The 27,690-nt window shown below is 45.4% G+C and overlaps 1 protein-coding gene across 2 annotated transcripts in view; it reads left to right on the top strand.

Moving 5' to 3' along the window:
- Nucleotides 1-27,690, top strand: part of SLC24A3 (solute carrier family 24 member 3) — a 488,983-nt gene that overhangs the window by 417,241 nt on the left and 44,052 nt on the right. For both annotated transcript variants that reach the window (XM_058684774.1, XM_058684773.1), the window contains exons 7-9: nucleotides 4,492-4,566; nucleotides 15,070-15,095; nucleotides 23,047-23,100. In XM_058684774.1, the coding sequence (XP_058540757.1) occupies nucleotides 4,492-4,566; nucleotides 15,070-15,095; nucleotides 23,047-23,100 (155 nt within the window). The remainder of the gene's footprint in view (nucleotides 1-4,491; nucleotides 4,567-15,069; nucleotides 15,096-23,046; nucleotides 23,101-27,690) is intronic.

Below are 27,690 nucleotides of genomic sequence, written 5' to 3'. Positions count from 1 at the left end.
CTTCACTGAGAAGCAAAGGGAACGCCTTAGACCCCACGTCCCCCAGTCTGTGGAAAAGTGAAACATTCAGACACAGAACAATGAGCTGTGTTGGTGTTTGTTTGTTTTAACAAACCAAACTAGCTAAACAGAGGGGTTTCCGGTTTGTTTAACGGACTCTCTTGCTCCTGGAATATGTCTGTACTGTGTCCATGTCTACAGTCTTTATGGCAACTCCTTTCTGCTTTCATTACTTGCCCTGAATCTTTTTAAAGCAGAATGGTTTTTTTTTAATTTTTTTAACATTTATTTATTTTCAAGAGACAGAGAAAGACAGAGTGCGAGTGGGGGAGGGGCAGGGAGAGAGAAAGATACAGAACCAGAAGCAGGCTCCAGGCTCTGAGCTGTCAGCACAGAGTCCGACGTGGGGCTCGAACCCACCAACAGTGAGATCATGACCTGAGCTGAAGTCTGACACAACCGACCGAGCCACCCAGGCGCCCCTAAAGCAGAATGGTTTTTTTAATTGAGCTGTGGTCACTGCTTTTTTGTCTCCCACCTTCAGCTCTTCCCTCCTTTGGCTACCATCTCCAAAACACCTACCTAATGACTTAAAGTCATGGAGAAAAGATCTCTGTGGGAGGCAGTAATGAATCAGTGTGTGCTTTCATTGCTGCCTGCAGGGAGGCCTTGTGCCGGAGTGTGCAGGGACAGAGGCTTGAGACCCAGGCTTCCTGGGTTCAGATCGCAGCTCTTCCCCACTGCTACTTGCACCATCTTGCCCAGATTGCTGGCCATCAAGGGTGACAGTGACCCTTCTTATCAGTCACTATAGGATTGCATGACATAACCGTTCCCAATGCCTGTATTTGCAGGAAGTGTCAGGTAAATATCTGCCATGGTAATGAATGGTGATCACAGGAAGGTAAGGTAGAGGTAGACAGGAGGTCATGGTCACAGCTCTCAATACAGACATCACGGACTCATCAACGATGCTCTATTAATTCCCTCCAGGGTACGGAAAGAAATTCTTCTCTGGTTTGACTCCTTACTTGTCTTTTGGTCATCCTTTCTATAGAAAAAAAAAATTGGTTTTGCTCAGGTGTGGGCTCTGAATCTGAAGCTAAATTTGATGGTGGTCTAGTGATTGAAAGCTGTTCTGGAGGATAAATGAACCACTTTTCATCTAGAGTTGGCATTTAGGCCTGATGCAAGATGTATTTCTTGCAGCACATCTAAATGGGTAATTTGTATCGTACTTTCTTAGGTTTTAATTTTTATTGAAGTCATATATGCAAAGAGCTGAAAGAGGCAACCAATTCTAGAAAGCTTATTATGAAAGATAGCTCTCGTCCAATCCCACCAGCACCAATTTCCCACCTTTTTGAGTCAACTGTGTTTTGCTTTGGGTTTTTTTTAAGTTTATTAATTTATTTTTAGGGAGAGAGAGGGGGAGACAGAGAATCCCAAGCAGGCTCTGCGCCATCAGCACAGAGCCAGGCGTGGGGCTTGAACAAATAAACCATAGGATCATGACCTTAGCCAAAGTCAAGAGGTGGACACTGAACCAACTGAGCCACCCAGGTGCCCCAAGTCAACTGTGCGTTTTAAATGATGTACATTAGATGTGCAGCATAGTGATTGGTGGGGCATATCCTCCAGCAGCCTTTGAGAAAGGGTACACAGGAAGTAAATTTTCTGAGACAATTTAGCTTTTTATTTTTATGCTTCTCTCGCTTTTAATGAATAGTTTGGTCGGGCATAGAATTTCAGGCTAAAATCATTTTCCTCTCTAATTTTAAAAGTCGTCACTCATTGTCTTTTAGTTTTCAGTGCTTTTGTTGAGAAATAAAATGTCATTCTGGTTTTGATCCTTTGTATGTAATCCCATTACTCTCTTTCTAGTGGTTTCTAGGACCTTTCCTCTGTGCCAGCACTCTGAAAACTCATAATGATATGCCTCAGCGTACATCGTTTTTCTTTCTCTTTCTTTCTTTTTTTTTTTTTTTTTGGTCCATTGTGATGAACACTCAGGAAGCCGTTTTACTCAGAAAATGCCCATCTATAACTTCTGGGAATTTTTCTTTAATTACTTAATTTGATCATTTTCTCTCTCCTCTATTTTCTGGAACTTATGTTCTTCATGCCAGGTTTCCTGTTTCCATTAAGGTGAAGGAGGTACCTCACCTCACTACTGGTCTGCTTGAAGTGAGTGAGGAAGTTTATGGATTAAATGATTAAATAGCTTTTCAGTGTCCCTGTTTTCAGACCCTCCTTTCTTCCCACTTCTAGAGCTCTGCACATGGCCTAGCTGCGTGGCCCACTGTTCTGCTTTCCAGCATCCAAAATTTTGTTGCTCTGATCAGCTCTTATATACTCTTTCCCTTGGGGGTCTATCTTGTAAAAAAGAAAAAAAAAAGCCCTTTATTATTACCTTGTCCTGTTATAACAAGAAAGAGCAAAGGTCATGGTATGTGTCCACAATCTGTGAGCTATAACTAAAAGCCCAAGTGATTTTTTTAAAGAAATTCAGAATTGATATTTGCCACATGTTTTAAGTTCATTTTCCTAATCATCATACATTGAGTCAATATTCACAACATTTTATGACCTGCTGGAAAATGGACAGTCCAGTCCCCTGTACGGCATTCCTTAGATGAGCATAAATGCTAATGGGTACACTGTACAAGGGGAGAGGATGATAAAAGGGTAAATAAGGGGTGCCTGGGTGGCTCAGCTGGTTAAGCATTTGACTTCAGCCTAGGTCATGATCTTGAGATTCATGGGTTTGAGCCCCACGTCAGGCTCTGTGCTGACAGCTCAAAGCCTGCAGCCTCCTTCAGATTCTGTGTCTCCCTCTCTCTCTGCCCCTCCCTTGCTCGTGCTCTGTCTCTCTCTTTCTCTCAAGAATAAATAAACATTAAAAAAACTTTTTAAAGGGGTAAAGAATACTTTACATTTGTCCTGAAGTGATTTCTGTGGCATGAGTCCTTTTCTTGACAACCCATCATCTGGAACTTAGATCTGCAAATACAAAGCCTAATAAGGCAAAATCAGCACCAGAAAATACCTAAGTGTCCCTATAACAAGTGAAAGAATGTGTTCATGGAAAGAGACTGGCCTCATTACTCATTTATGGTTCTATTTAAGTCATTCTTTCATGTTATTTGAATCCTTTTCTGGTTTGACTTTGCCTGATCTTTTCTTTATAGACTGACACAGTAGTCAGGGAGAGAGGAGGCTCCAAATGTGGCCCTGTCCCTGAATCCCTTTTTCTATTGTCTTTGGTGCAGCGTGTGCCTGTCACTGGCCCGGCTGACAGCTGACGTTTGCTGTGTCCTTATTCACGTACGAGGCCAAGGGCAAAGGCAGCTAGACATGTCCTGTGGCCATGGGGTGGCTGACACTTGTCTAGGGAGGCAGGAGGGAGCTATGAATGACAGCCCAGGAAGCACGTCCGACGCATCTCTCCAGACTGTCCCAGGTTCTTTGTGAGAGTCAAAATGGACTTGCTCCACAAAGCAAAGAGAAAATAGCATGCATCCCTTAAAAAGAGACTTGGAAGGGCTTACCAAGGAGAAATGACTTTTCCTCCGGGACAGAGATCCTGACCTAGCGTCTGCAGCTCCCCCCCTTGCCCGCAGCTGCTCCTCCCCATGGCCCAGCTGCGGCTCCATTGCCCTCCTTTGTCTCACCCAGGGGCTTTCTTCTCCTGCAGGAAGTCTGGGAGCAGCAGGTCAGGGCTGCCGTAGCCCCCAGCAGTGTGTCTCCTGGCCTCATCCCACAGCAGAGCCATTGTATCCTTAGAGGGACATTGCCCAACTGCCAAGAATAATGTTTTCTCTAGATAAATATGCAAATCGATGTTTTAAAAATTCTGATGAAACCAGGAGTCAGGTGCCGACAAGGACAGGCATGTAATAGAGGTGAGAGAAGAGGGTAGCAGACTGGGCTTTTCCAGGCCCCTTCTGAAGGGCACCCGCTGCCCAGGCCTGGGGCTCATTGTATACAGGAGTATGGGCTGCAGCAGACACTAGAGCATTGACAAGGACACAGAGTAGGTTGCTCTAACGTCCCCTTGGCATAAGGGATGCTAAGGCTGGTGGGTTCCTGGGAGACATGGGTCTTTGAGTCAGCTTTGCCGAGCCTTCCCCACACTGCCCGGCAGCCTGGAACACGTCCCCCCGACCTTCCCTCTCTCCTTCACAGGGGTCACTCCTACCTTCACCCTGACTCCCTCCCCGTTTTCTCACATGAGTGTCTCCCCCTCACAGAATTGTTGCAGGTTTAATCCTACCTTGGAATCTGCCTTTCAGAAGATCCAGACTAATATGCCCAAAGGCCTTCAGTAAATTCATATCACCGGACAGATTGACTGGGACCAGCACGGGAGACAGAAATACTTGGTTGTATTTCCAGCTTATCACTGGCCAGAGCCACCAGGAGCCAGGCTTTCTCCTTTGTGCTGTGGAATAGCCTGTTTCTTACTGTCTTTTCCCCCCTTTCCTTCAGGTTGTGGCTCTTTCCTCGTGGTGCCTGCTGAGGGATTCGATTTACTACACGCTGTCTGTGGTCGCGCTCATCGTGGTAAGTGTGAGATGCACACTTCACCTGAGTCCCTTGCTGTTTCTCTTCCTCGTCCTTCTCACCACTCGGGGTTATATGCAGCTCCTCCGCATGGAGTAAGTTCAAGGTATCTGGTGATGAATGAGCGAATGGATGTCTATGCATGGAGGTGGCTTTTCTTTTTTCCAGCTACTTTGATCACCCAGAACCCCAGCATGATAGTTTGGTGCTCACAACAAGAGATTTGACTGACTCTGGTTATCTGGTTCCATGAGAGTCCTCTGCTGTTTCCCTGTGATCCCCTGACCACTGCCTCTCACTTTCTCATGGTCTCCTCTGTAACTCTCTTCAGCGTCGGTGTCCCTGGGTTTGGACCTTACTTCTGCCTCTCTGTATGCTCTCCCAAGACAGTGCCCACGGTCATTACCACCTTTGTGCAGACACCTTCACACTATTTTCTTGGCAATGGCATCTCTCAAAGGTCCAGTCACGGATAAGCCACTCTGTACTGGATATCTTCTGTCCCAAACCCAACATGTCTCTAAACTTAGGATGACTTCCCCAAGACAGGACCCCCTTTCTAGTATTTCAGCCCCTATTTCTCTCTTAGCCACCCAACCTGAGAATGACTTTAAGTTGACCTTTCTCCCAATTCCACCATATACCCATTTGGCTTAATTGTAGATTTTCATCTTGTAAAAATGTCCTCAGTATGTCCCTTCATAGCCCATTTTACTTGAGGTTCTGTATGTCTTTGGCCTGAACTGACACAGCCCATTGCAGGTCAGTCTTAAAACTAGTAACATCGCTGCCAGCCCCCCTCCTTCACCCCCAGGCAGTCCTCAGAGCTGCCTGTACATGCCAGTCCCTTGTGACTCCATGTCACCTGTGGGGACAAATCCAGACCCCTTAGCTTGAGTCATCCAGAAGAAAGGGGGAAAATCAGAAAGACCTGAAATGGAAGCTAGGACATCTGACTTCTAATTGTGGTCCTCTCCCTTCTTGCTAGCTCTAATGACCTTGGAGAAATCAAAGTCTCTTCAAGTCTCAGTTTTCTTACCTACAGAACAGGAATAGATCCACTGAAGGGTTTACTCACCTGTCTACAAAGCACTTCCCTGTAGGTTATTTAATTGTAAATATCTCTACAATTAAGCTAAAAGTGATGTTTAATACAAGGCTTTCTACAAGGAACAAGTAGATATTTCAGCCAACAGCAGTTCCTGACAGTGAAGATCTTGGGTTTACAACCTCTTTCCAAGGGCCGTTAACCGTCGGGAGGGTAAAGATCTGACCAAGAGTAGAGAGTTCATTTACACCGCATTGGAATTAAAGACATGCCTCTTCTGTTGAACTTTCAGTTGGTAGACTTAAAGACATGTGTGGATTCTGTGTTCTCATTCTCAGTTATTACCTGTGAGAAAGGTATGATCACCCCAAATCTAGAAGATTCTGCTGTTCACACAGCCCAGACTTCTCAAACACTCGTTTCAGTGAGCTTTGAGCTTTGTCCTGCAACGTAGGAACCCACATTGATCATGTGTGCCATTTGCTCAACCTGCCTGTAGGGTAATTTAGGACGGGTTTTGAAAGTTACTGTTTTCAAGAGACATGGCTTGGAGATAGCGCAAATGAATGCAACTCTGTATTTTGCTGCATTTCAGAAAGAGAAGACCATTCCCAGAAAGGCGAGGTGATGAGGCAGAAAGTACAGGCTGAGATTTCCCCAGGGCACAGACTTGGCATGTGCACTCCTGACAGTGAATTGCCCACACTGGCTTCTTTCTCTGTTCTCAGTACAGACACCTCCTGGACTCGATGGGAAGTAACTTGTCTTCAGTCAGATTTATCGGGACATGCCCATGATTTTTTTTTTTTTTAATATAATTGTTGCTAATGATGTGTAAAGATGTAAAGCGGTTTTGCTTCTTTGGGCTGCGGGTGATGCCCACCCGAGTAGGGTCTTTGGGCCAACCAGTCATCTGCCTCATGCGTGGCTGTGAATCACAGAGCTGAGCCAGCTGAAATACCCAGGCTGCCGCAGCTCTGTATTTTCCTCAGATGGCTGGCCGCAAGCTGTAAAAGCCAGTGATTCTCTGCTATTCCCTGAAGGTCTATACTGTGTGTTTACAGACCAGATGTCAAGGCTGGAGTTTTCCAATTTGAGAAAAATTACATTTCTCCACTGTTAGAAAGTAATGGCAGAGATAAAGCTTGAGTCCTCAGCGTTTAGTCTTGGCTCTTCTGACTTTTACTGGTGTCCTGCCAACTTCAGTGCACCCTGGAAACACCCAACATTCTTATCTAAAAGGTGTAACTCTGAGATTTCAATCCAGTAGGTTCTGGAGGAGAGCCAGGAAGTTGTATGTTGGCCACAATCTTCTCTGCCCCTCAGGTGATTCTGATGAATGCTCACCTCAGAAACTCAACTTCAAATGCGGTTGGACACCATTTCCTTGGGATAAGTCCTCTGCTGCCTGGCAGTGATCGCTTCCAGAGGAGATGTTGAGATTCTCAAACACAAGACATCGTGGCAGCCCACTTGTCTAGATTTCTGACTGCTGTTCATTTTTGGGGTCATTTTCACATAAGTCTTAAAACTGGTGTAAGGAGTAGAACAGTCATACATAGAAGCATGGCATTTAGCAGAAAGGGTTTCTCAGTGTCCCCAAATCTATTCCATGGCCCAGCCCCAGGCTACTGCTCACACCCGCTGTTTTTATCAGGGTTTCCTGTTCTCCTTTTTCTATGTTTCCCCCAATGTCATGGTAACAAAATCACTTTCCTTCTGGCCTTCCTTATATAATATGGGGTTCCCTATGGGACCCTGCAGTGGACACTTAAAATTCCTGTATTTAAAAGCCTTCCTCCTATCCACAAATAATTACCAACCATCCGAACAATTTATTTTAACTATTAGGGTTTTTTTTTAACCTTCTACCCACTCTTTATGGTTCTGAAATGTTCAGAAGACAGAACTCCTGGTCCCCTGGGGGGATGCAATAAAGAGCTCGTTCACCCAGAGGGCAAGTCTGGACTAAGTGGGACCAGATGGCTATTTCTATGTACATCCCAGTGAGAGGCCTTACAGACCCCCATTCAGAGGAGCCCCAAGGACAAACTGTGGGGCCCTGGATCCAGACAACAGGAGAGACAGCTTCCACAGGGACATTTGTGCCGCTGGACCAGGAGAGTGCAGACAGTCATGATTACCTGGGTCTGAAGCAGCTGAAATGGAAGCTGGCTTGAGAGATGGATAAGACCAACAAGCAAACACATAGGAACAAGACAAGCATGTACACACTGAAACCAACAGGGCTTAAGACAGTTAACTAAGAGGGACGTCTGGGTGGCTCAGTCGGTTGAACGTCTGACTTCGGCTCAGGTCATAATATCGCGGTGAGTGAGTTTGAATCCTGCATTGGGCTCTGTGCGGACAGCTCAGAGGATGGAGCCTGCTTCAGATTCTGTGTCTCCCTCTCTCTCTGCCCCTTCCCCACTTGCTCTCCTTTTCTCTCAAAAATAAATAAACATTAAAAAAAAAAAAAAGACATGGGGCGCCTGGGTGGCGCAGTCGGTTAAGCGTCCGACTTCAGCCAGGTCACGATCTCACAGTCCGTGAGTTCGAGCCCCGCATCAGGCTCTGGGCTGATGGCTCGGAGCCTGGAGCCTATTTCCGATTCTGTGTCTCCCTCTCTCTCTGCCCCTCCCCCGTTCATGCTCTGTCTCTCTCTGTCCCAAAAATAAATAAAAAAAAAAAAAGACAGTTGACTTAGAGACCAGGGACTCGGTTCACTTGGATATTTGGGTTCCATCTACCTTGGCTCTGTGCTATTTTCTGCTTGGCTTGTTGTTGTCTTGAAGGGAGAAAGCAGAAGAAATTAAGAATGTGTTACTGTCAATGGCAGTTATAGTATCAGAAACATTCAGTGTGTGTCTGTCTGCCTTTCCCGCCCCATCAGGAGACTCTCTCTAGCCCTGGTGACATTCCACATAGAGAAGCCTCAGGCCCTGGGGAAGCCGCACAAGGCCCAGAGACTCACCCCATGATTTGAGTCTCTCTCTGCAAGAGAAGTGTCCCCTCTTAGGTTCTGAAAGCATTCTGGGTTCTTGGAGCATGTCCTTATGTGCATCTGCAAACTCTTACAGACGTCTTGCTGCATCTGTCCCACGCCGGTGACCCACCCCCAACTGACGTCCATCAGCAGCGCAGCTCTGCCTGGCCCTACTTTCTCCCAGTTCCAGCGGGCCCCACCCATCCCTTTTATTGAAATGTTACTGTAATTTACATAATCGTGTAATTTACATAAATGCAAATGATTCATTACATCCTCCGTCTAACAGCTGCCCTAAAAAGGAATACTTTATTTTTACCCTTCGTCTCTGCTTTGAGATTGCAGATTGTGGGCATTAAGAGAAGGGAAACCTCTTGGGAGAGCGGATAGGCCTCAGAGACAGGTTCTAGATCACTTCATTGGCTCACAAATCCAGACTCAGGAGGCCACCTACCTGGAGAAGGGCCCGGTAAGAACTTGGCAGCAGCTGGGGGGGCCCTTGGGGCAACTGAGCATGGGCATGTGGGGTGAGGCCCATCCGAGGTAACGCTTCCCTCTCTTCTGACTGCAATCCCCCCTCCCAAGGGGATTTTGTGGGGACACAGACCACTTAGCTGACCCAGCCGCCAGAGATGGCCTGGGAAGCACTGTCCAGGAGTGTAGCCACGGGCCACAGGTGGTTCTTGAGATCTTGGAATGCAATTAAGGAGACCAAGGAACTGAATTTTAACTTCAATCAATTTAAATGTATGTAGCCACATGAGGCTAGTGCTTATCATACCAGGTAGCACAGTCGTAGCGAGCAAATCCATCCGTAGAAAATATATGCACATTCTCACAGGCATTCCTAAGTTTTTTCTTTTTAAATCTAAGTTTATTTATTATTTTGAGAGAGACAGAGCGAATGGGGCAGGGTCAGAGAGCAAGGGAGAGAGCGATTCCCAACCAGGCTCCTCAGTATCAACACAGAGCCCAATGCAGGGCTCGAACCCATGAACCATAAAATCAAGACCTGAGCCAAAACCAAGAGTCAGACGCTTGACCAACTGAGCCACCCAGGCTCCCCCTTCCCTAAGTTTTAACAAGCATAGACTCAATACTGCAAGACCGAGTGCTGGGTCTGTCAATGAAAGATTTCTAGTTCAGTACTCACGACTATGCAGGCCAGCGAATTACATGGGTCCCATTTTACATATGGCAAAACTGAGGCTCCAGAAATTCAGGGACTTGCCCAGGGTCAGGGAGCAGCAATAGCTCAGGTTTGCCAGAGGAGGTGTCTAAGATGGTACATCTGTGCCTCCCTAGAAAAGAATTTGGATTTCCCCTCCAATCAAATCTGCCTTTTCATCTTGAAATCATCCTGTTTTCCCTCACCCACCATGCAGTCCACCATTAGAGAGTAAGTATGTGCTAGCTGTGCTTTCTTCCTATTTTTAGACTGAAGGGAATAGCTTGTGCCTTCCTTCTCCTGGAATTCCTTCCTTAAGACAGCTGACTGTAATTGATCCAGAATCTTCTTATGTTGCCCTATCTGTGAGAGAAAAGACATGTCAGAGTCATGTTGATGACTGTCCTTTCCCCCTACCCCTCCACTGGCTTCCAGGGCCCTGCCCCTCTGGCTCACGGCCTCTCCTTCCTGGCCCCCTTCTTGCAAGGAACTCCCTGCTTCTTCTGTCTCCAGTTCAGCAACACTGAAGCTCTTATGCTCATGGTACCCCTGTTACGTCTCAGCTCCCCTTCTAGCAAAGTGAGAAATAACCATGGTAGCTGGAAGATTCTCCCAGGGAATGAATGTGAGAAATTTTAAGTTCTTTAAACAAATCAACAATGATCATACAAAGTGTGGCCTGTGTCATTATCCCCGCCCCTGAGAGGAGGAGGGGCCTGCTCTAAATGATGTCGGGGTACACCAGGAAGCCGCGTCTTCCTTGGGTCTGCTCCAGGAGCAGGGAAGTGGGTCAGCCAGACTGTGGGATGCACAGAGGACCCCCTTCTCTTTCATAAGGAAGACAACTTGGAAGTTGTAGTTAACGTGTCTCTGGTTTCGCACTGCCCAGCAAACCAACCTTTTTGGTTTAGCAAACTATCCTCCCCATATCCTAAATCTGTCCCTGTATCCATTTTCCTTTCCCTGGTATCCTGCCTCTGCATACTTCAAGCCCTGCTCATAGTGCAAGTCCTGCTCAAGCCCTGCCTTTAGATAGTCTTTATTTCCTACCCTCCTTCAGCTCCCACCACTGTCGTCCACCTGCTAGAGATCCTGACATCGAAACTCCTGTTTAACCTTCAAGTGTAAACCATATCAGTGCATAACAGCAGCTTTCCAGTGCATTCCATCAGATTCCTTCCCTCAGAAGGCCTTCCCTCAGATGGCCTCGCCTAAGCCATCTGCACCCTAAGTCCCCAGAGCTGAGGAAGTCAAAACTCCATTTGGGCACATCTCCCAAGGGCGTCTCCATTCTGTTGAGTGACAAGTCAGGGAGGCAGGGGCAGCTTCCGTTTCCATCTAGGGGGGAAAGATTTTTCAAGGTTTTAGTCTCTTGAAAGACAACAGTGGTGTTGATTTTCTCCTATTACGTGTGCTGCTGAACATCCTAATGGTGCCAGTGATTGTAACGCAAGCTACGGAAATCTCAGGCTCTTCAGGGCGGCTGCTTCTGCTCCATGGCTACAGCTTGTAGTAAGCCAATCCATGGACTGACATGCAGTGTGGGGACAGCCACCTGCCTCTCTGCTCAGAAGCCAGCCAGGCTGTCTGCTGTCCACACACCTGGGCGATTCCTGGCCCGTGTTTTCCCTGCTTGAGGGTGCCACATCCTTAGCAGTTCCCTGGGATGTTCTGTCATCCAGGGATTCACCTGCCTGCTGTAAGCCTATCTCTCTTAGAAGAACTCTAGAGCAGATACCAGGACTGAAAGCTGGTTTCCATGGTACCCAACTGTTTCTCTGAGGCCTGAAGGAAAAGAGGGTTTTTTTTTTTCTTCAAAATCACTCTTGCGTGTGTGTGTTCACATTTAGCTCGTCTGTGGAACACGTGGAAAGCTTAAGGGTGAAGCCAAAGGTAGCTTTGGATGAATCACATTGGGGTCAGAGAGCAGGTCTGCTGACCAGCCGTGTGCAGCAAACCTGGGGCTCAGGTGCCACTTAGCACCACCCGTGTGTGGTCACTGGGGGTGGCCGCAGTGTCTGGCACAAACACAACCAGAAAAGCACAAACAGCTGCTTCCCCAAGCAAGGCTCATTTTCAGAAACCTGACCAGGATAAAGGTGAGTCAGTTCCAAAGGCCACACAGCAGGACTCTCGACTGCAACACGGGATTTGAGTGGTGGCATGAGCTTGAGGGACCTGCCTGTCCCCACCTCAGAATGTGTCCTGCCTCCCCAACGTTGGCTGAAGATTCCTTTAGGAAGCTGTCTGTTTTGAGGTGCTTACTCTCCTACCAGGAAGTTTCATGGAGCCTTGAAATGGACTTGATCTGACTTCCTTCCAACCCCACTCACTGCCTTGGCAGAATGACCAGGCAGAGGGTAGGACGTGAGCACCACCTAGTGGTGAATGGGTGGGAGTGGGGGTGTGATTTCCTGTTTCAGACAGGTACCTATATAAACGATCTCGGGGGGTTTTTTCTACCCTAGTAATGCCGCTGTAAGGGGCCAAGGCAGTGGTTTCGTCTTCTTTTAGCCATGGAAAGAGTGTGGAAATACAGAGGGATATTCAACATTTGCCTTAAGAAAAATAGAATAGACTAAAATAAAATAAAATAAAACTGTTAGGAGTAACAAATCCATTCCCTGGAACCATCAGCAATGTCGAGTGGGAGAGTTGCCTGTCCTTGTCATTTTAAGTTTCCAGACAGAGCGATTCCAGCGCTGTGTCAGGGTGGTCCAGTGCCATACTGTCCCACAGGGACATTCTGTGAACAGTGCCAGTTTCCTCGTTTTCAGCCCTCTCAGTGTGTGATGATCAGTGGCTCAACCTCATCCAGAGGCCACCAACAAGGCTCAGAGACATAACTCGCCATCCGCCTCCTTTCCTGTTTCCTCGTAGGTTTTCTTAAAGGCCTGACTTTTATTTCCTTTTATCTATTTTGCTATTTTTTTTTTAGTCCTCTCATTTTCCCCACCCAATCTTCTTAAAGAAGTTGATTAAAACCCAGACTGTGTTTGCTCATTAGCCACAGGGTAGCTAAGGGCTCCTGGCTGTCAGTGGTCAGTGATGGGATATCCCTCACCAGTCATTTGGAGTCTTCCAGGTCACCACCATTTGTCAGAATTTGTAGGGAGGCCGCCATGGACATTTCGCTTTCCTGGCCTGCCTCCCTCAAGCACATTCCCACCCCCAACTTCCCTGGCCACAGCCACTGCCTTAACGTTGGATTCATGATGCTCCTTAATTGTGTATCTAGTTCAGAACCCACTATTCCCTGATTCATTGTGTCCTGTGTAAATTCCATTCTCATTTTGTACAATTCAGCCTATTCTGATTTTTCCCCATTGTTATGATCACTGAGATAATCAATCACTAGAGGCATACTGATCTATGCCCCCACCTGTCTGTCACATGGCATAGAATAAGGGCTTCTTTTATATTATAGCTGCTTTTATATTATACAGTTTTGCCTGCCTTCCCTGATACGCGAAAATTAAATTGGCACTTTAATTAACTCTTTACCAGTGTCTCATGCTCTCTTAAGTGACGATGAATTGATTGCTCCAGCGTGCTACTCGAGACTGATACTGAATTAACTTCAATTAATAGAAACGTTTTCCATCTTCAATCATTTGTTCTGTTCCATGATTTCTCAACAATAATTTTTTTTAAGCTGGTGATTATACAAAAGGGTCTGGGAGCCTTCCAAGGGATGGATTGCATACCATCCAGCCTAGATCACGGGATGGTTTCCTTTATTTCTTTAATTCTCTTCCCATTCTGGTTTGACATTTCCATGCAAATGTCAACCTGTTGAATCCCATAACAAGAGTCACAAAGCTGCTGAAGACAACATCTTTGTCAATGTCTTGTCAGGAAGTGTGAGTACAAATAAGTGAGGACCCTTTCTTTTCCTCTTGTCTTTACGCCTTTGGGATAATTGGAGAGAGGTCTTTTCATGTGCCTTCTGAGCCATACCTGCTCGTCTGTGTCCCTCCCCTGCTCGTCTCTGCCTCTCTCTCGCAACATATGGTTATTCTGATCTCTGGGGACCGAAGCGATGCCTGTGTCATTTGTTGACTTTACCAAATCTGTGCAGTACTGACACTTTGAACCCAGATGTTTCTTCTGCCTTAGAGTCTCCAGAGGGCCACCTGCTCAGAGATGATCATACCCAGAGCAATCGTATCTGGTGAAGGTGGAAAGTGCAAGCTATGAAGCAACGCTCAGCTTCCTGCTTGACTAAAATATAGGCGTTCCCACTCGTTTTCAACAGTGCACCGTTTGGGCACATAAATGTGTCATGGAAAGAAGATTTAAGAGCCAGGCCCGAGTTCTAGAACAAACTCTGTGAACCCTCAAGAAAATTCCTTGTGTTCTCTGTGGCTCTGTTTCCCCATATAGAATCAAAGGGCCAAAATTATACCACTTCTTCCCCTAAAGCGAGAAGTGATTTGGAATGATATATGAGCTAGGGCTTAAATGAATTCAATTTTTGTTGTGTATTCCTTTTGGATACTATCTGATCGGGGCGAAATCTCCATTTGGTTCTTGTATGTCTTCCAGCTGCCTCTGACTCCTGCTTATCTCCTTTAGCAAAAGGGCAGGCCCGTGGCCCAGGGCACGGGCAGCCCACAGTGCCCTGCTGAGACTTTCAGTCACTGTTGTCAGCACATTTATTTTTCACCCTCTGCACACTGGTGGCAAGTGAAGCTGGTTCTCTACTTCTGGTTGTGATGCAGAGGTTCCTTTGAAAGTAAATTCTTTTAGGGAAACAAACAAAACAAACAAAATAGGTCCACTTAAAAAATATTGAGTAAATAAAAGTCTGCATGCTTGCCTAAAAGCTTAAAGGTACTACAGAGTGCACAGGCACATGCAGACGTCTTACAGGTGGCCCACAAGTGGCTAATGCTTGCAAGCACCTGCCAGGCTTCCCCCATCCCCTTCTGGATCTAAAATTCTACAGTGCGGCTTGCTCTGCACAGCAGGGGGTCATGCGTTCCTCTCACTGCACTGTTGGACAGAAATTGCCAGGAAGGACAGGATGGTCTGCTGCTTCTCTCCTCCTCAACGTGCCACCCCCATCCGCCAACACCACCTCCTGCCACTAACATTAGCCACACATGAAACCAGCACAGAGGGAAACTTATCTGCAGATTCGTCGTGTTCCAGGCCAGGCCCAGCCTGATTCCCACCAAACCAGCTACATGGGTTGGAAGATGTGCAGTCATAAAGCATGCGTATGCGTGCAGACATTGCATATGTGTGTATGTCTAATTGTCCTTTTTTCTTTTTCTTTCTTTTTTTTTTTTACAGTTCATTTATGACGAACAAGTTTCCTGGTAAGTACCTCTTTTTCCCCTCCAATTTCTCCTTGCTGTGTTACAGAGCCAAATATATTGAAGACCAGAGTCAGGGTTTAGGAAAGAAAGGGGGATGTCATGGCAGCTTAGAACAACTAGCATTTCTTGGGACCCATTTGACCGCAACAAAGAAACTAAATTAGCTCTCACAGAGCAGAGACCGTTTCCCTTGGGCTAGGACGGTGGCCTTCCATTGGGGATGCTAATACTTCACTGTCTTTATCGGCCAGGTTAGATGGCATGACTTAGCTGTGCCTTTCTGCAGTTAGCCATTTGCTAGGTCGTGGTTAAGATTTGACTAATCTTTTCAAATTGCGTCCAAACCACGTTGGCATATTCAAATACCATGTAAATCTTAGGAAACGGAGATGGAGTCACTTCCATTATCCTTAACCCACAAAAGTTCTGCCTGACATTCAAGATGATCTTAGACCGATGAAAAATCAGTGATTTTTTTTTTTGATGGATACAAAACTTAAACCAAATTAAATATATGGAAACATGTGCATTTAGGCCAACTATCCAAATCCCCATTTTTCAGGTGGGTTCTAAACAAGTCAAATATGTTTGGAATAGAAATAGAAATTGGATATGTTGTGCATTCCTGTTATGTTTTTCAAACATTTGATCTGTAGATATAGAGGAATGTGAAATAGCATTTTAGGGATAGATAAGTGTGGCACTGTAGGAAGGTAGGTAAACAATTTCCATGATACTATTTTTTTAAGTTTATTAGTATTTGAGACAGAGAGAGAGAGAGAGAGAGAGAGAGAGAGAATCCAAAGCAGGCTCCAGGCTCTGAGCTGTCAGCACAGAGCCCGATGCGGGGCTCAAACTCATGAATCACGAGATCATGACCTGAGCCAAAGTCAGATGCTTAACTGACTGAGCCACCCAGGCACCCCTCATGATATTATTTAAAGCTAAGAATGAGCCTTCGGCAAAATGAGCCTTCAACTGGCCCTTTGTCCGAGTGACATTTCTTTGTCTTAGGCTATCTCTGATACTCAGAATTTGGGCGTTGCAGAGGAACTTGTCTCATTGATGGTAAATGTTATTCATCAGGCCAGGGTCTTAAGTATACTTTTGCCAACTCTCCCTCTCATCTGTTCAGGAGGGGCGAGGAAAAGACAGCTAGGGAAACTTGTTTTAAGACACGTAATCTTTATATCAACCCATAAAAAATAAGGAGGTCTTCTTTGGGAAACTGTGATGAGCAGGCTAACTGGGATTAAGATGTCTCAGGTCAGAGGTCAGAAGCCAGGGAGAACCGCCTCATGGGATCCACCTGGATGTAGTGGCCAAGTAGAGTGGTGACCTCTTCCCCCCATGTCCTTAAGTGCAGAACAAGAAAACTTGCAAAAATATTCTCAAACTGATGGCACATTTAGCATGACCACCACTTTGTCTTAGCAAACAGTAGGTGCTTAAGAGTTGCTCAATGTTGCTGCTCTTAGCTAACAATGCTTCTATACAGACAAGTTATGATCACAGTTGATCTCAGCAATTTTTCTGCTGTTTTGTGTTTGTGTGTGTGTGTGTGTGTGTGTGTGTGTTCTGTCTGTGCAGAAACCTTAAGAAAGGATATCCATGGGTGGTTTACTGTTGGTTTTTCTTAAGTAGAGCTCTCTTTCTACACCTGCCTGGTTTTGCTGGCAAAGGCAGGCTTTGTGACCAGCCAGTTTCGGTCCTTACCCTCAGAATGTCTTTTAGGATACGGTACCTGGGTGGCTCAGTCAGTTAAGCATTCAACTCTTGATTTCCATTTAGGTCATGATCTCGTGATTTGTGAGTTCAAGCCCCGTGTTGGGCTCTGCACAGACAGCACGAAGCCTGCTTGGGATTCTCTATCTCTCCCTCTCTCTCTGCCCCTCCCCTCAAAAATAAATAAACACTTTTTTAAAGTGTCTTTTAGGATATTTCAGGTGGTATGGAGCAAGAAAGGGAGAGACCATTTCCTCTGCATTCAAAGGTCAAATCTCCTACAGATGTTAGGAGGTTAGAACCCTGGGCCTGCTCCAAAGAGCCAGATTCTGAGGTCCTCAGATCCCCAGCTTCAGCACTAATGCTCCCACATGAGTAAAGAGATAGGAAGGCCATGGATGAATGAGGTGCAAATTTCCCAGCATGCTTTGTTCCAGCTGGAGCTGGGTTAGAATCATAACTCGTGCACAGGAGTAGTTGCAGGGAAGAACAAGGAAGCTCATGGCATCAGAGCATCGTTCCCAGACTGCCGCCTGTTACATAATGACTGCTATTATGTGGATGGGCTGACAGAGGACATTTTTCATACGAGTGAGGCTGAGAAATTGAAGTCTACACCACGGACCCGTAACTGCTTCTAGACTTCCAGGGATCTCAGCTCCTGGTTTAAATATAAAGTATATTGAACTTTAAGGTGTTTTTCACCGTCCACCAGAAATACTGGGTATTTTTCATACCCAGCCAAATACAAGCATTGGTTTTGCTGAAAGGATGTGTCTAGGAGCTGATTTCTGATTTCTCAGTTAACACCGGCTGCTTCAACCTGTACAAATTAGACCACAATAATATTTCAGCATTACTAAATGATAAATTCCATTCCTTGTTGTAGAACATTCCATCATGTCCTAGTGATTTCAGGGGAGGTAACCAATTCATCCTAAATCCTCAAAAGGAAACTCATTTCAGTTGTGTTTATTTTGAAACAAGAGTACCCTTTTTTTTTAAAAATTTTTCTTAACGTTTATTCATTTTTGAGAGATGAGAGAGACAGAGCATGAGCAGGGGAGGGGCAGAGAGAGAAGGAGACATAGAATCCAAAGCAGGCTCCAGGCTCTGAGCTATCAGCACAGAGCCTGACGCGGGGGTCAGAGCCATGAACCATGAGATCATGAACTGAGCTGAAGTCGGACGCTTAACCGACTGAGCCACCCAGGCTCCCTGAAACAAGAGTACTCTTTATGAGCCTTGTCAAATACAAATACACAAAGGCAAGGCTTCCCTGTTGTACACGGCTTTCCCGCTCCTGGATCAGTGTCTGCAGCAGGTCACAATCAGACAAGAAGTAGCAAGCAGAAGGTTTTTAGTAGCAGAAAGCCAGCTAAAGCGTGTTGAAGAAATAGTGATTTATTTTTCTTGCATAACAAGCGCCCCAGATGGTGGTGGTACGAGATGGCTCCGCATTTCTCTCAGCCTTTCCTAATGGTCAAGAAGGCTATTGCAGTTCCAGGCATCAGGTCGGACTGACAGCAAGAAGGAGGAAGAAGGAAGACTCTTTTCCACCTTACATCTCTTCGGTCCCAACTGGGTCTACCTTGACCAACAAGTGGCCAGGCAGGATAGAATTACAACTGTAGACTAATCATTATTACTTCTTAAAATATTTTATTTATGTATTTTTGAGAGAGAGAGAGAGACGCATGCACATGCCTGCGGGAGAGACTCCAAGCTGTCAGCACAGAGCCCAACGCGGGGCTCAATCTCACAAGAACCAAACCATGAGATCATGACCTGAACCAAACTCAAGAGTCAGACGCTTAATCAACTGAGCCACCCAGGCTCCCCTAGACCAATCATTATTTATCCTGGAGGTAGGACCACCCTCCTTCAGATCCAGTAGTCCCCACTTGCTGTCTCAACTCGTAGGGTTCTATAGTTCTATTAGCAAGCCAGAGGCAGGGTGCTCTTCATATGTTTGGTGCTTCTCAGTTAGAGAACTACCCCTAAAGATTACAGTTAAAATAGAAAGTATCAGAGATCCACCGGTTAAGATGCATTGTATCAACCTGAATCCATGACAGCTCAGTGAGGCCCACAATATTGCCAGAAGGAATTTGGAATATGTCTTCAGTGAGTCTGAAGTCCTGATAAGAAAACAAAAGGATTCAGGTTGATATTCTTGTTTCTTCTTTGAGCCTCAAGCTGTAACTTTGGGAGAGAAAGGAGAGCCAGGGGACATGACTTGGAGAATATCTACATGTGGAGCATTTGGGACCAGCATTCACTGTTCTGGACCATAGGAAAGTTCTCACCCTCTGGGTGAGAACAGGGAGTAACAGGGAATAACCCTCCCAATACAGGAAAGAATGATCTTTGGCAGGAGAACCAGGGGCCAGTTGAAGGCGGTTCAAATTGGAAGTTTGTGGGAAAGGAAGAAACAAACCAAGATCATGCCACAAGACCAGGTCCTCAGAGGACAGTGGATAAGCTGCAGTCAGGAGAGGCAGATGGAGACGTGTCCCCAGGGGGAAGCCAGGGGACAAGAGCCTTGTGACCTTAGAGGTCTGCATGTGGACTCTGTCCAATTCCACAACTGTTTCCTAAACGCCTCCTGAATGCCAGGTTCTGTTCCAGAACCAGACATTGAACACAAAACCAAACTCAGCCCTGACCTGGAGGCTCTCTTGGGCTAGACAGAACTTGGGCTAGATAGAACTTGGGTTAGACAGAACTTGGGCTAAAGAGAAGGGAGACAGTTGACATGTCATCACAGGGTCATTGGAGATAGGGGGCAAGGGCAGGAGGTGGGGAGCCTTGGGACTCTGAAAAGCATTAAACTAGAATGCATTAAACTAGAATGAACTCTTCATCAGGCCCCAAAGCAGAGAGGACAGCAGATGGATGGCATAGAGGCCTTAGAGAGCCTGGTGTATTTCACATGGAAGAGGCATTGGATGAGCCCTGAGTCTGGACACTGACCAACCCAAGCTGAAATGTCAGCAGGAGCAGAGAACCCCCATCTCACAAGCATCCCTGATACATAACAGAAGAGAACTTGACTTGAACACTGCAATGGAAAGGCTTGTTTTGAGTAGGAAAAAAAAAAGGTCTAAAGGAATTAGATTATAAATATACCTGTTTACAAAGCATTGGACTTCATTCAGCCTAGCTGAAATATTTTGTTGACATGGGTCCGTTTTCTGGTGACCTTCACCGAGTCTATTAAAATGCATCCAAGCTGTTATACGGCATCCCTTCTGATCTCAGGTATCTTCTCCTTCAAAATGAAGGCTGTGAATAAAATCTTATTCTTCCCAATTAACTTTATGCCACATAATACACTGGTTTTAATGAGGTAAGAACCATGTTCAGGAGGTGTTTTACAACTGAAAGTGGGTTTTAAAGGAAGTCTCACCCTGCACAGATGAGCTGAGGACTGCTGTGTGCTGAGAAGAGAATAGTGGGCAGCCGGGGAGGGAAGGGGTATGTGCTTGGGGGAGTCAGCTGTCAGGGGGTGGGCTCTAAGTCTCTGGAAGATGAAAAACCAGATAACTGAGGTAGGGTCAGATGTGAGGAGTGGTATGAAGTGACTGCCAGAAACAGGCATTACATATAAATAGGTAATGAATAAATAAATCAACATGGAAATCACAGACTCACCTGTTTAGCAAACATCCACAAGGTCATGTGATAGAAAACAAAGGAGGGGTAGACAGGAAGACTTGTTGGAGGAGGTGGCATTTCAGCTGGCATTTGCAGGATCAAAGGGGCCAGCCAAGGAATAAAGGGAAAAGTATTCCTGGCATAAGGAACAGTAAATGCAAAGGCTCTGGAGAGAAGGAAAGAACTTGGCGTGTGCAAATGAAGGGAGACCAGTGTGATGGAACACAGACACAGTGTGATGGGGCACAATTTAAAAAACAAAAGAACCGGTTTTGTGGGGCGGAAATGGGGAGGCAGCTTTTGTTTTTTTCTTAACTATGTTGGGAAGAAGTTGAAGAGCTTTAAACAGAAGAATGACATGACCCAGGAGCCTCACAGAAACCAGTTCAGAGGCTGAAGTTAAGGTGGACTAGCAAGTAGCAGCAGGGTGGATGGAATCCAACAATTCAGGAAATATTTGGGAGGTAGGGTTGTGATGGATGTGAGGCAAAGGTAATGGAGGGCTCCAGACTGATTTCCAGACTTGGAGCTTGACTGGGCAGGGAGAGGTACAGTTGGCTGAGATGGCAAAGCCTGGGGAAGCACAAAGCCAGGAAGCAGGAATTAAGAATTCTGTTCCGACGTGCATTGAGGCACCACATGGGACATACATCGACAGTGATATATGAGCACAGCCCCAGGAAGAGGAGTGGAGTGGGTGTGTGGGCTGGTGTTTACGTCAGGAGGACCAGGTGACATCACCTAGGGAAATCGTGTAGGTAAAAAGAGAAGAGGGCCCCCTATTTAGAGGTTCAGCTGGGGAAGTGGAGGAGGCAGAGGGAAGGAGAAGTTCAGGGGACAGGAGGAAAACCAGGAGCGTGGCCTCTCGGAAGTCAGAAGAGAGTGCTGTATGCAGGAGGGCAAGTGCCCAGCCTTCAGATGCTGCAGGGAAATTGAACAGGATGACAGAGAACCATCCCTGGAGTCATGCACATGGAGGTCGCTGGTGCTGTGGACAAGTGTTTCAACAGATGGATGAATGTGGACATTAGAGGGATTTGCCAAGGGAAAGTGCAGTGCTGCAGTGAAGTGTATGCATTCTTTGAGATGGTTTACTAAGAGTGAAGCCCAGAAATGTGGCAGAAGGTGGAGAAGTGTAGACCCCTTGATTTCTTCTCTTACTAGCATCAAAAGCAGTTTCTATACCACATACACACACGTTTGCATTATCATTCTGAACCAAAGCATGGGAGCCCACCCTGTGGATGTACCGTGTCCTAACATGTGTACCCAGACTCCCATCTTGTAACTGTCTTGCTTCTTACCTGCATTGCGTGTTTATAAACACCACGGCAACAAAAACCCTTGTGTGTGCATCCTTTTTACACTTGACCACATATTTCCTGAGGGTCAATTTTTTTTGTTTTTGTTTATTTATTATAAGAGAGACAGCACGAGTGGGGGAGGGGCAGAGAGAGAGAAAGAGAGAGAATCCCAAGCAGACTCCATGTTGCCAGCACAGAGCCCAGTGCAGGGCTCAATCTCATGGAACTGTGAGATCATGACCTGAGCTGAAACCAAGAGTTGTATGCTTAACCTCCTATGCCAGCAAGGCACCCCTGAGGGTCAATTTTTAGACATGGAGCTTGAAAAGAAAAACTGGAAAGAAAGGCATGACCTAGAATTTCTTCATAGACCATTCTCCAGTAACCTCTTCTTGAAACCAGAATTCCTCCCTCAATTCTACAGCTAAAGGGGAACCTAGAAATCAAATTCCCTAGTTTTTTAATGGAAAGTTACTAAAATGAAGAAAATAGGAGTATTCAAATTATCAGACGCTCAAGGTACATTCCAGTAGGGTTCATTATTTTTTTCTTTCTTTCTCTTGACCATTTTCCACTTGTCCATTCTTATCCTTCCTGCTGACATCTTCCCTGCCTAGGTTTTTTCTCTTTCCCTTTTCCTGCCTCCATCCCTCCTTCTCCCTCTCTTCCCCCTCCCCCTCCCTCTATCTTTTCCCTCTCTCTCTCCCCCCTTCTCTCTCTCTCCCTCCCCTTGTCTCTTCCATCTCCCACTATATCTCCCCCAGTTTCCCTCTCTCTCTCTCCCCTCCCTCTCCCCCATCCCATCTCTCTCTCTCTATCTCTGTTTGCCTTACTCCTCTGTATCCAGCAATCCCTCTGTCACCCCCTATCAATTCCTTTAGTTTGCCCTTTGTAAATATGTCTGAATAGTTTTAGTGAATGATTAAGCTGTGCACAGATTTATAAATACAGGCCTATATTCAGCAATATTATGGTAAACTTGCTGCTCTCACAGAACTCTTCTGGGTGAGTGAATGACAAGGGAAGGAACATTTTCCTTTTAGGTAGAGAAGGAAAAGAAAGTGCATTGAAAGCTGTATGCAATGGAGAAATGTCTACAGACCAGGAAATATTTGTAGCCAGTCCACACATTCACTTCATCCTTGCCCTGCTCACCTGGTTTAACTGCCATTGGCATCACATAGATTTTCAGAGACAGGCTGGTGTGTTGCATGCCTGCCTGTGGTGACTTCCTTTAACAAGCCACTCTTGGTTTTACACAGGTGGGAGTCTTTAGTCCTTGTGCTGATGTATCTTGTCTACATTGTCATCATGAAGTAAGTAAAATGTCTTCTTGGTTTTCTTTTCCAAAACTGTTTCCTACATTTAGCATTATGGGATAATGTGGAAAGGGAAACGGAGGGGAGGGCAGTTAGCTGGCCAGCTTTCAATGCAGTCTGTCACAAACTCATTGGTCCCCTCAGCAACCTGCTGTGAATCACTGCAGTTTTGATTAGTAACAATAGCAAAGATTCTTCCAACCCACATGTGATGACGGAATCAAAGCTTTTAGTGTTTAACTTGAGAGATCTGACAAACCCTTGCACCCTCTTTAAGACCTGGCAACCTAGCTTTTGGCTCTTTGGGATGCTTTAAACTCTCTTTCATACAAGAAAGGAGGTAAAACTCACTATGTTATGCTTCTATATAGGGTGATGAAGATGGGACCAGAGCTAATTAAGAGATGAGTAAAACCACGGATCAAAAATCTACAGACTTCCATTATTCATATTGTATTAGTCATCTATTGCTGGGTAATAAATGACCCCAAAATGTAGTGGCTTAAAACTAGAAGGATGTGTTATCTCATTACAACTTCTGAGTTAGGTGTCCAGGAGCACTTAACTTGGGAGTTCTAGATCAGGGTTTTCCTTGAGATTGCAGTTAAGAGGTTGGCTGGGGTGGCCATCACCTACTTAACTGGGAATGCAAAATGGCGCACTTGCAGTGTTGGTGAGCTGATACTGGGTGGAGTCCTCAGTTTCTCAACACATAGGCCTCTCCTTGGGGTTGGTTGAGTGTCTCCACAACAAGGGAACAGGTGAGTCAACAGAGAGAGCTAGAAGGGCCCCAGTGCCTTTTATAATCTGGTCTCACTAGTCATACACTGTCACTTCTGCCATATTCTATTTATTAGAAGTAAGTCTAGCCCACACTCAAGGGATCTGCTTCACCTTTTAAAAGGAGGAGCGTCAAAGAATTTGCAGATGTATTTTATTTTATTTTTTTTTTATTTTTTTTTTTTTTTAATTTTTTTTTCAACGTTTTTTAATTTATTTTTGGGACAGAGAGAGACAGAGCATGAACGGGGGAGGGGCAGAGAGAGAGGGAGACACAGAATCGGAAACAGGCTCCAGGCTCCGAGCCGTCGGCCCAGAGCCTGACGCGGGGCTCGAACTCACGGACCGCGAGATCGTGACCTGGCTGAAGTCGGACGCTTAACCGACTGCGCCACCCAGGCGCCCCAACAGATGTATTTTAAAACCACCACTTCATATGTTCTTTTTCCCCTGGAGTTTGGGTGGCTTACTCTTTGTATCAAGAATTAAATTGCTGGTGTTTCCCTTACTCTAAGGTAAAGCTGTGAACCTGCTGGTTCATCTTTTTGCCAAGTACCATTGAGATGAGGAGCTTATAAATAATGCAGAGACACTTCATGCTGCAGCTGCTGGACCCCCTGGGAACGGTTTCTTTCATTCTAAATTAACCCATACTTCCCCCAGCGTATGTGGCTACTTCTCAGGGGGCATGAAAGTAGAACACGTTCAGAAATTTCCAGTTTGGACACATCAGGTAGCCGTCTAGAATTTGACATGTCAAGTTGTCTTTGCTGTTGAGGTCTGACAAAAATTAATTCTGGCCACTAGTGTCTGAGAGATGTGTTTGGAGAAATCAGTCTGGCCATTGGCAAACGTCACATTAAGAGTAAAGGTAGGAACAGGCTTAGCTGATGTTCAGTGTGAGCTGTAAGCGATCTGCCGTCAGTCCACTCAATATGGCGTCCAGCCTTCACCTCCGGAGCTGTCCTGATACCCGGGTCTTATTACTAGAAGAGCATATTTCTAGTGTATCCTGGTATGGAGTTACCATGGGGTAACTGACAAAAAATCAGGTGCTTTTACGACTCATCACCTTCCATTTAAAAATACCGATTAAATGGGCTCCCCCAAAAACCAGAGTTGGCCCACAGGCCTTCCAGAGTTTCTAGACCCCAGAAGAAAAGTCTTTGAAAGCATCTTGCTCCTCTTTCTCTTAAATAGCAAAACCATTAGGGAATCAGGGCCACTATGAGGAGGCCTCAATAATGCACACATCTTCTTTCAGTGTTTTTTAAATTGATTATTTCACTCCCTTTTTTTTTTTTAACTTTTTGAGGCTCTAAGTTCGAGTTCCCAAAGAGTCAAGCGTCCTTTTCTTCCCCTTTGAAAAGGTGAATCAGTCAGTTATTCCAGAAGAATTGACTGAGTTACTACTCTGTGCCCAACATTGATCTTGGGTTTTGAATCTGAATTTAGATGACAGTTTGTCCCATTGTGCATTCACTAGGGGCTTCACAGAATAAGGAAGGCTCACAGCAGAGCAGGTCTAAAGGGAAGGAAGGTTGAGGAATTTTTCTAGCATGCATGGTGTGACCACTGCACCCCTCTACTGAACCATCGTAAAGCCCGTGAGTTGCTGGCAGGGCTTGTGTACATTAAGATAACACTGTGAACAATTTCTCTCCTCGCCCCCAAACTATGCCCAGTGTGAAAGCTAATGAGGTGTGTTTCTGCTGATGCCTCAACTTTACCAACCTTCCAGCTGCTCAAACCAGCAGGATGCAAATAAAATGGGGAATGGCAGCTACTGTGCTCACAGAATTTTCTGCATAAATTCTGGTCCCAAGTTCTAAATTGAAATCTCTGCTTTTTAGCCATCCCCATCCGCAATCAGAGGCTTTAATCATTGGGTTTTATAAAATCTGATTTATAAAATTGCACGCTCCACAATAAAATAGCTTCAGGGTGCAGGCACAAAATTTAAAACATTCAATTAAAAATATAAAACTGAGTAGCATCAGTTAAAAACAGCATATATTAGAGTTGTCAGCTGCCTCCTGGGTGGATGACTTTAAACATTCTGTGTGAAGGTCAAAAAGCAATTTTAGTTTGGCCAAGTAGACAAAGATCTTAAGGGAGCATGAGACATACTTGGCCTTAGTGAGGACTGATTTCTGTATATCTGGGTTCCTTCTTGGGATTTGGCCCCCAGGTGAGGCAGTGTAGTTTGGTGGTTGAGAACAAGGGTGTCACGTTCAGCTCTGTCTGGTCACAGCAGTAAGACCTCGGCCAAGTCATTCAGCCATCTTGAATCTGTTTCTTCTCTTCCAAAACAGGATTCATAATGCCTCCTACCACAAAGGTTGTTTGTAAGGATGAAATGTGACAGTATAGTTAAGTTATTAACCAATATCTGGTTTCAAGAAAGCTCTCATAACAATACTACATGTAGTGTTATTACCTTGTTATCCAAATCCAAATAAATGTGTAACATACAGTTGCACTGCAAGTTGGTATATCTATGGATTCTGAGTCAAGATGACAGAAATACTGCCTCTCCCCCATAGCTCTATCAGTAGGACAAGATATTCTTTTTGAGTTTAGAAAGTGGGAAGACCTTTTCATTAAGAAGAATTTGAATATTTACAAAAGCCAACAGAATAGTATAACAAACTCCCCATGCTCATCACCAGCCCTGATGGCCAGCAGCCCACACCCCTATCCATTTCCTTCCCTCTACATGATTTGAAGCCCCAGACAGCATACCAGTTCATCTATAAAAATTTCAGTACACATCTCTAAAAGGACTCACTTTTCATACAACCACCGCGTCATTATCAGACCCGAAAGTGTGTGCTACTTCTTTAGTGTATTTAATACCAAATCTGTGTTCAAACTTTTAATGATCTCGCGGGGCGCCTGGGTGGCGCAGTCGGTTAAGCGTCCGACTTCAGCCAGGTCACGATCTCGCGGTCCGTGAGTTCGAGCCCCGCGTCAGGCTCTGGGCTGATGGCTCGGAGCCTGGAGCCTGTTTCCGATTCTGTGTCTCCCTCTCTCTCTGCCCCTCCCCCGTTCATGCTCTGTCTCTCTCTGTCCCAAAAATAAATAAAAAACGTTGAAAAAAAAAAATTTAAAAAAAAAAAAAAACTTTTAATGATCTCATGAATGTTATTTCTTACAATTTTCTTTTAATCTCATAAATCTTTTTAAAATCAGAATCCAAATAAATGTCACTTGTTATAATTGGTTGTTTCAACTTAAAAAAATTTTCTTTGATGTTTATTTTTTTTTGAGAGAGAGAGAGAGAAAGAGAAAGAGAGAGAGAAATAGAGTATGCACAGGGGAGGGGCGGAGAGAGAGGGAGACACAGAATCTGAAGCAGGCTTCAGGCTCTGAGCTGTCAGCACAGAGCCTGATGCGGGGTTCAAACTCAAAAACCGCAAGATCATGACCTGAGCCCAAATCAAGTGCTTAACCAACTGAGCCACCCAGGTGCCCCGAGTTGCTCCAACTTTTAATCTACAAATCCCCCATCTGTTTTTTTTTTTCCTTGCAATTTATTCTTCGACAAAGTTAGATTATTAGCTACACAGGCTCCCACAGTTTGGAAGTTGTTGGTTACATCTGGGGCTATGGTGCATCCTGTTCTTCTGACCTCTGTGTTTCCTATATGCCAGCCATCAATCCAGTTCAAGGTAGACTGTGTCCCAAGTGGTGGTGAATTCTGCCATCAACAGGCACATTGATGTCTCCTGTCTGTGGTTTTGGCAGCCACTGATGCTCAGGATCTGGCTCCATCATTTCTTTAGGTTTGCAAAATAGTGATGT

This window comes from Neofelis nebulosa, chromosome 9 (genome assembly GCF_028018385.1).
Source record: "Neofelis nebulosa isolate mNeoNeb1 chromosome 9, mNeoNeb1.pri, whole genome shotgun sequence".
NCBI classification, from domain to species: Eukaryota; Metazoa; Chordata; class Mammalia; order Carnivora; family Felidae; genus Neofelis; species Neofelis nebulosa.
This window is presented reverse-complemented; position numbering and strand designations above follow the sequence as displayed.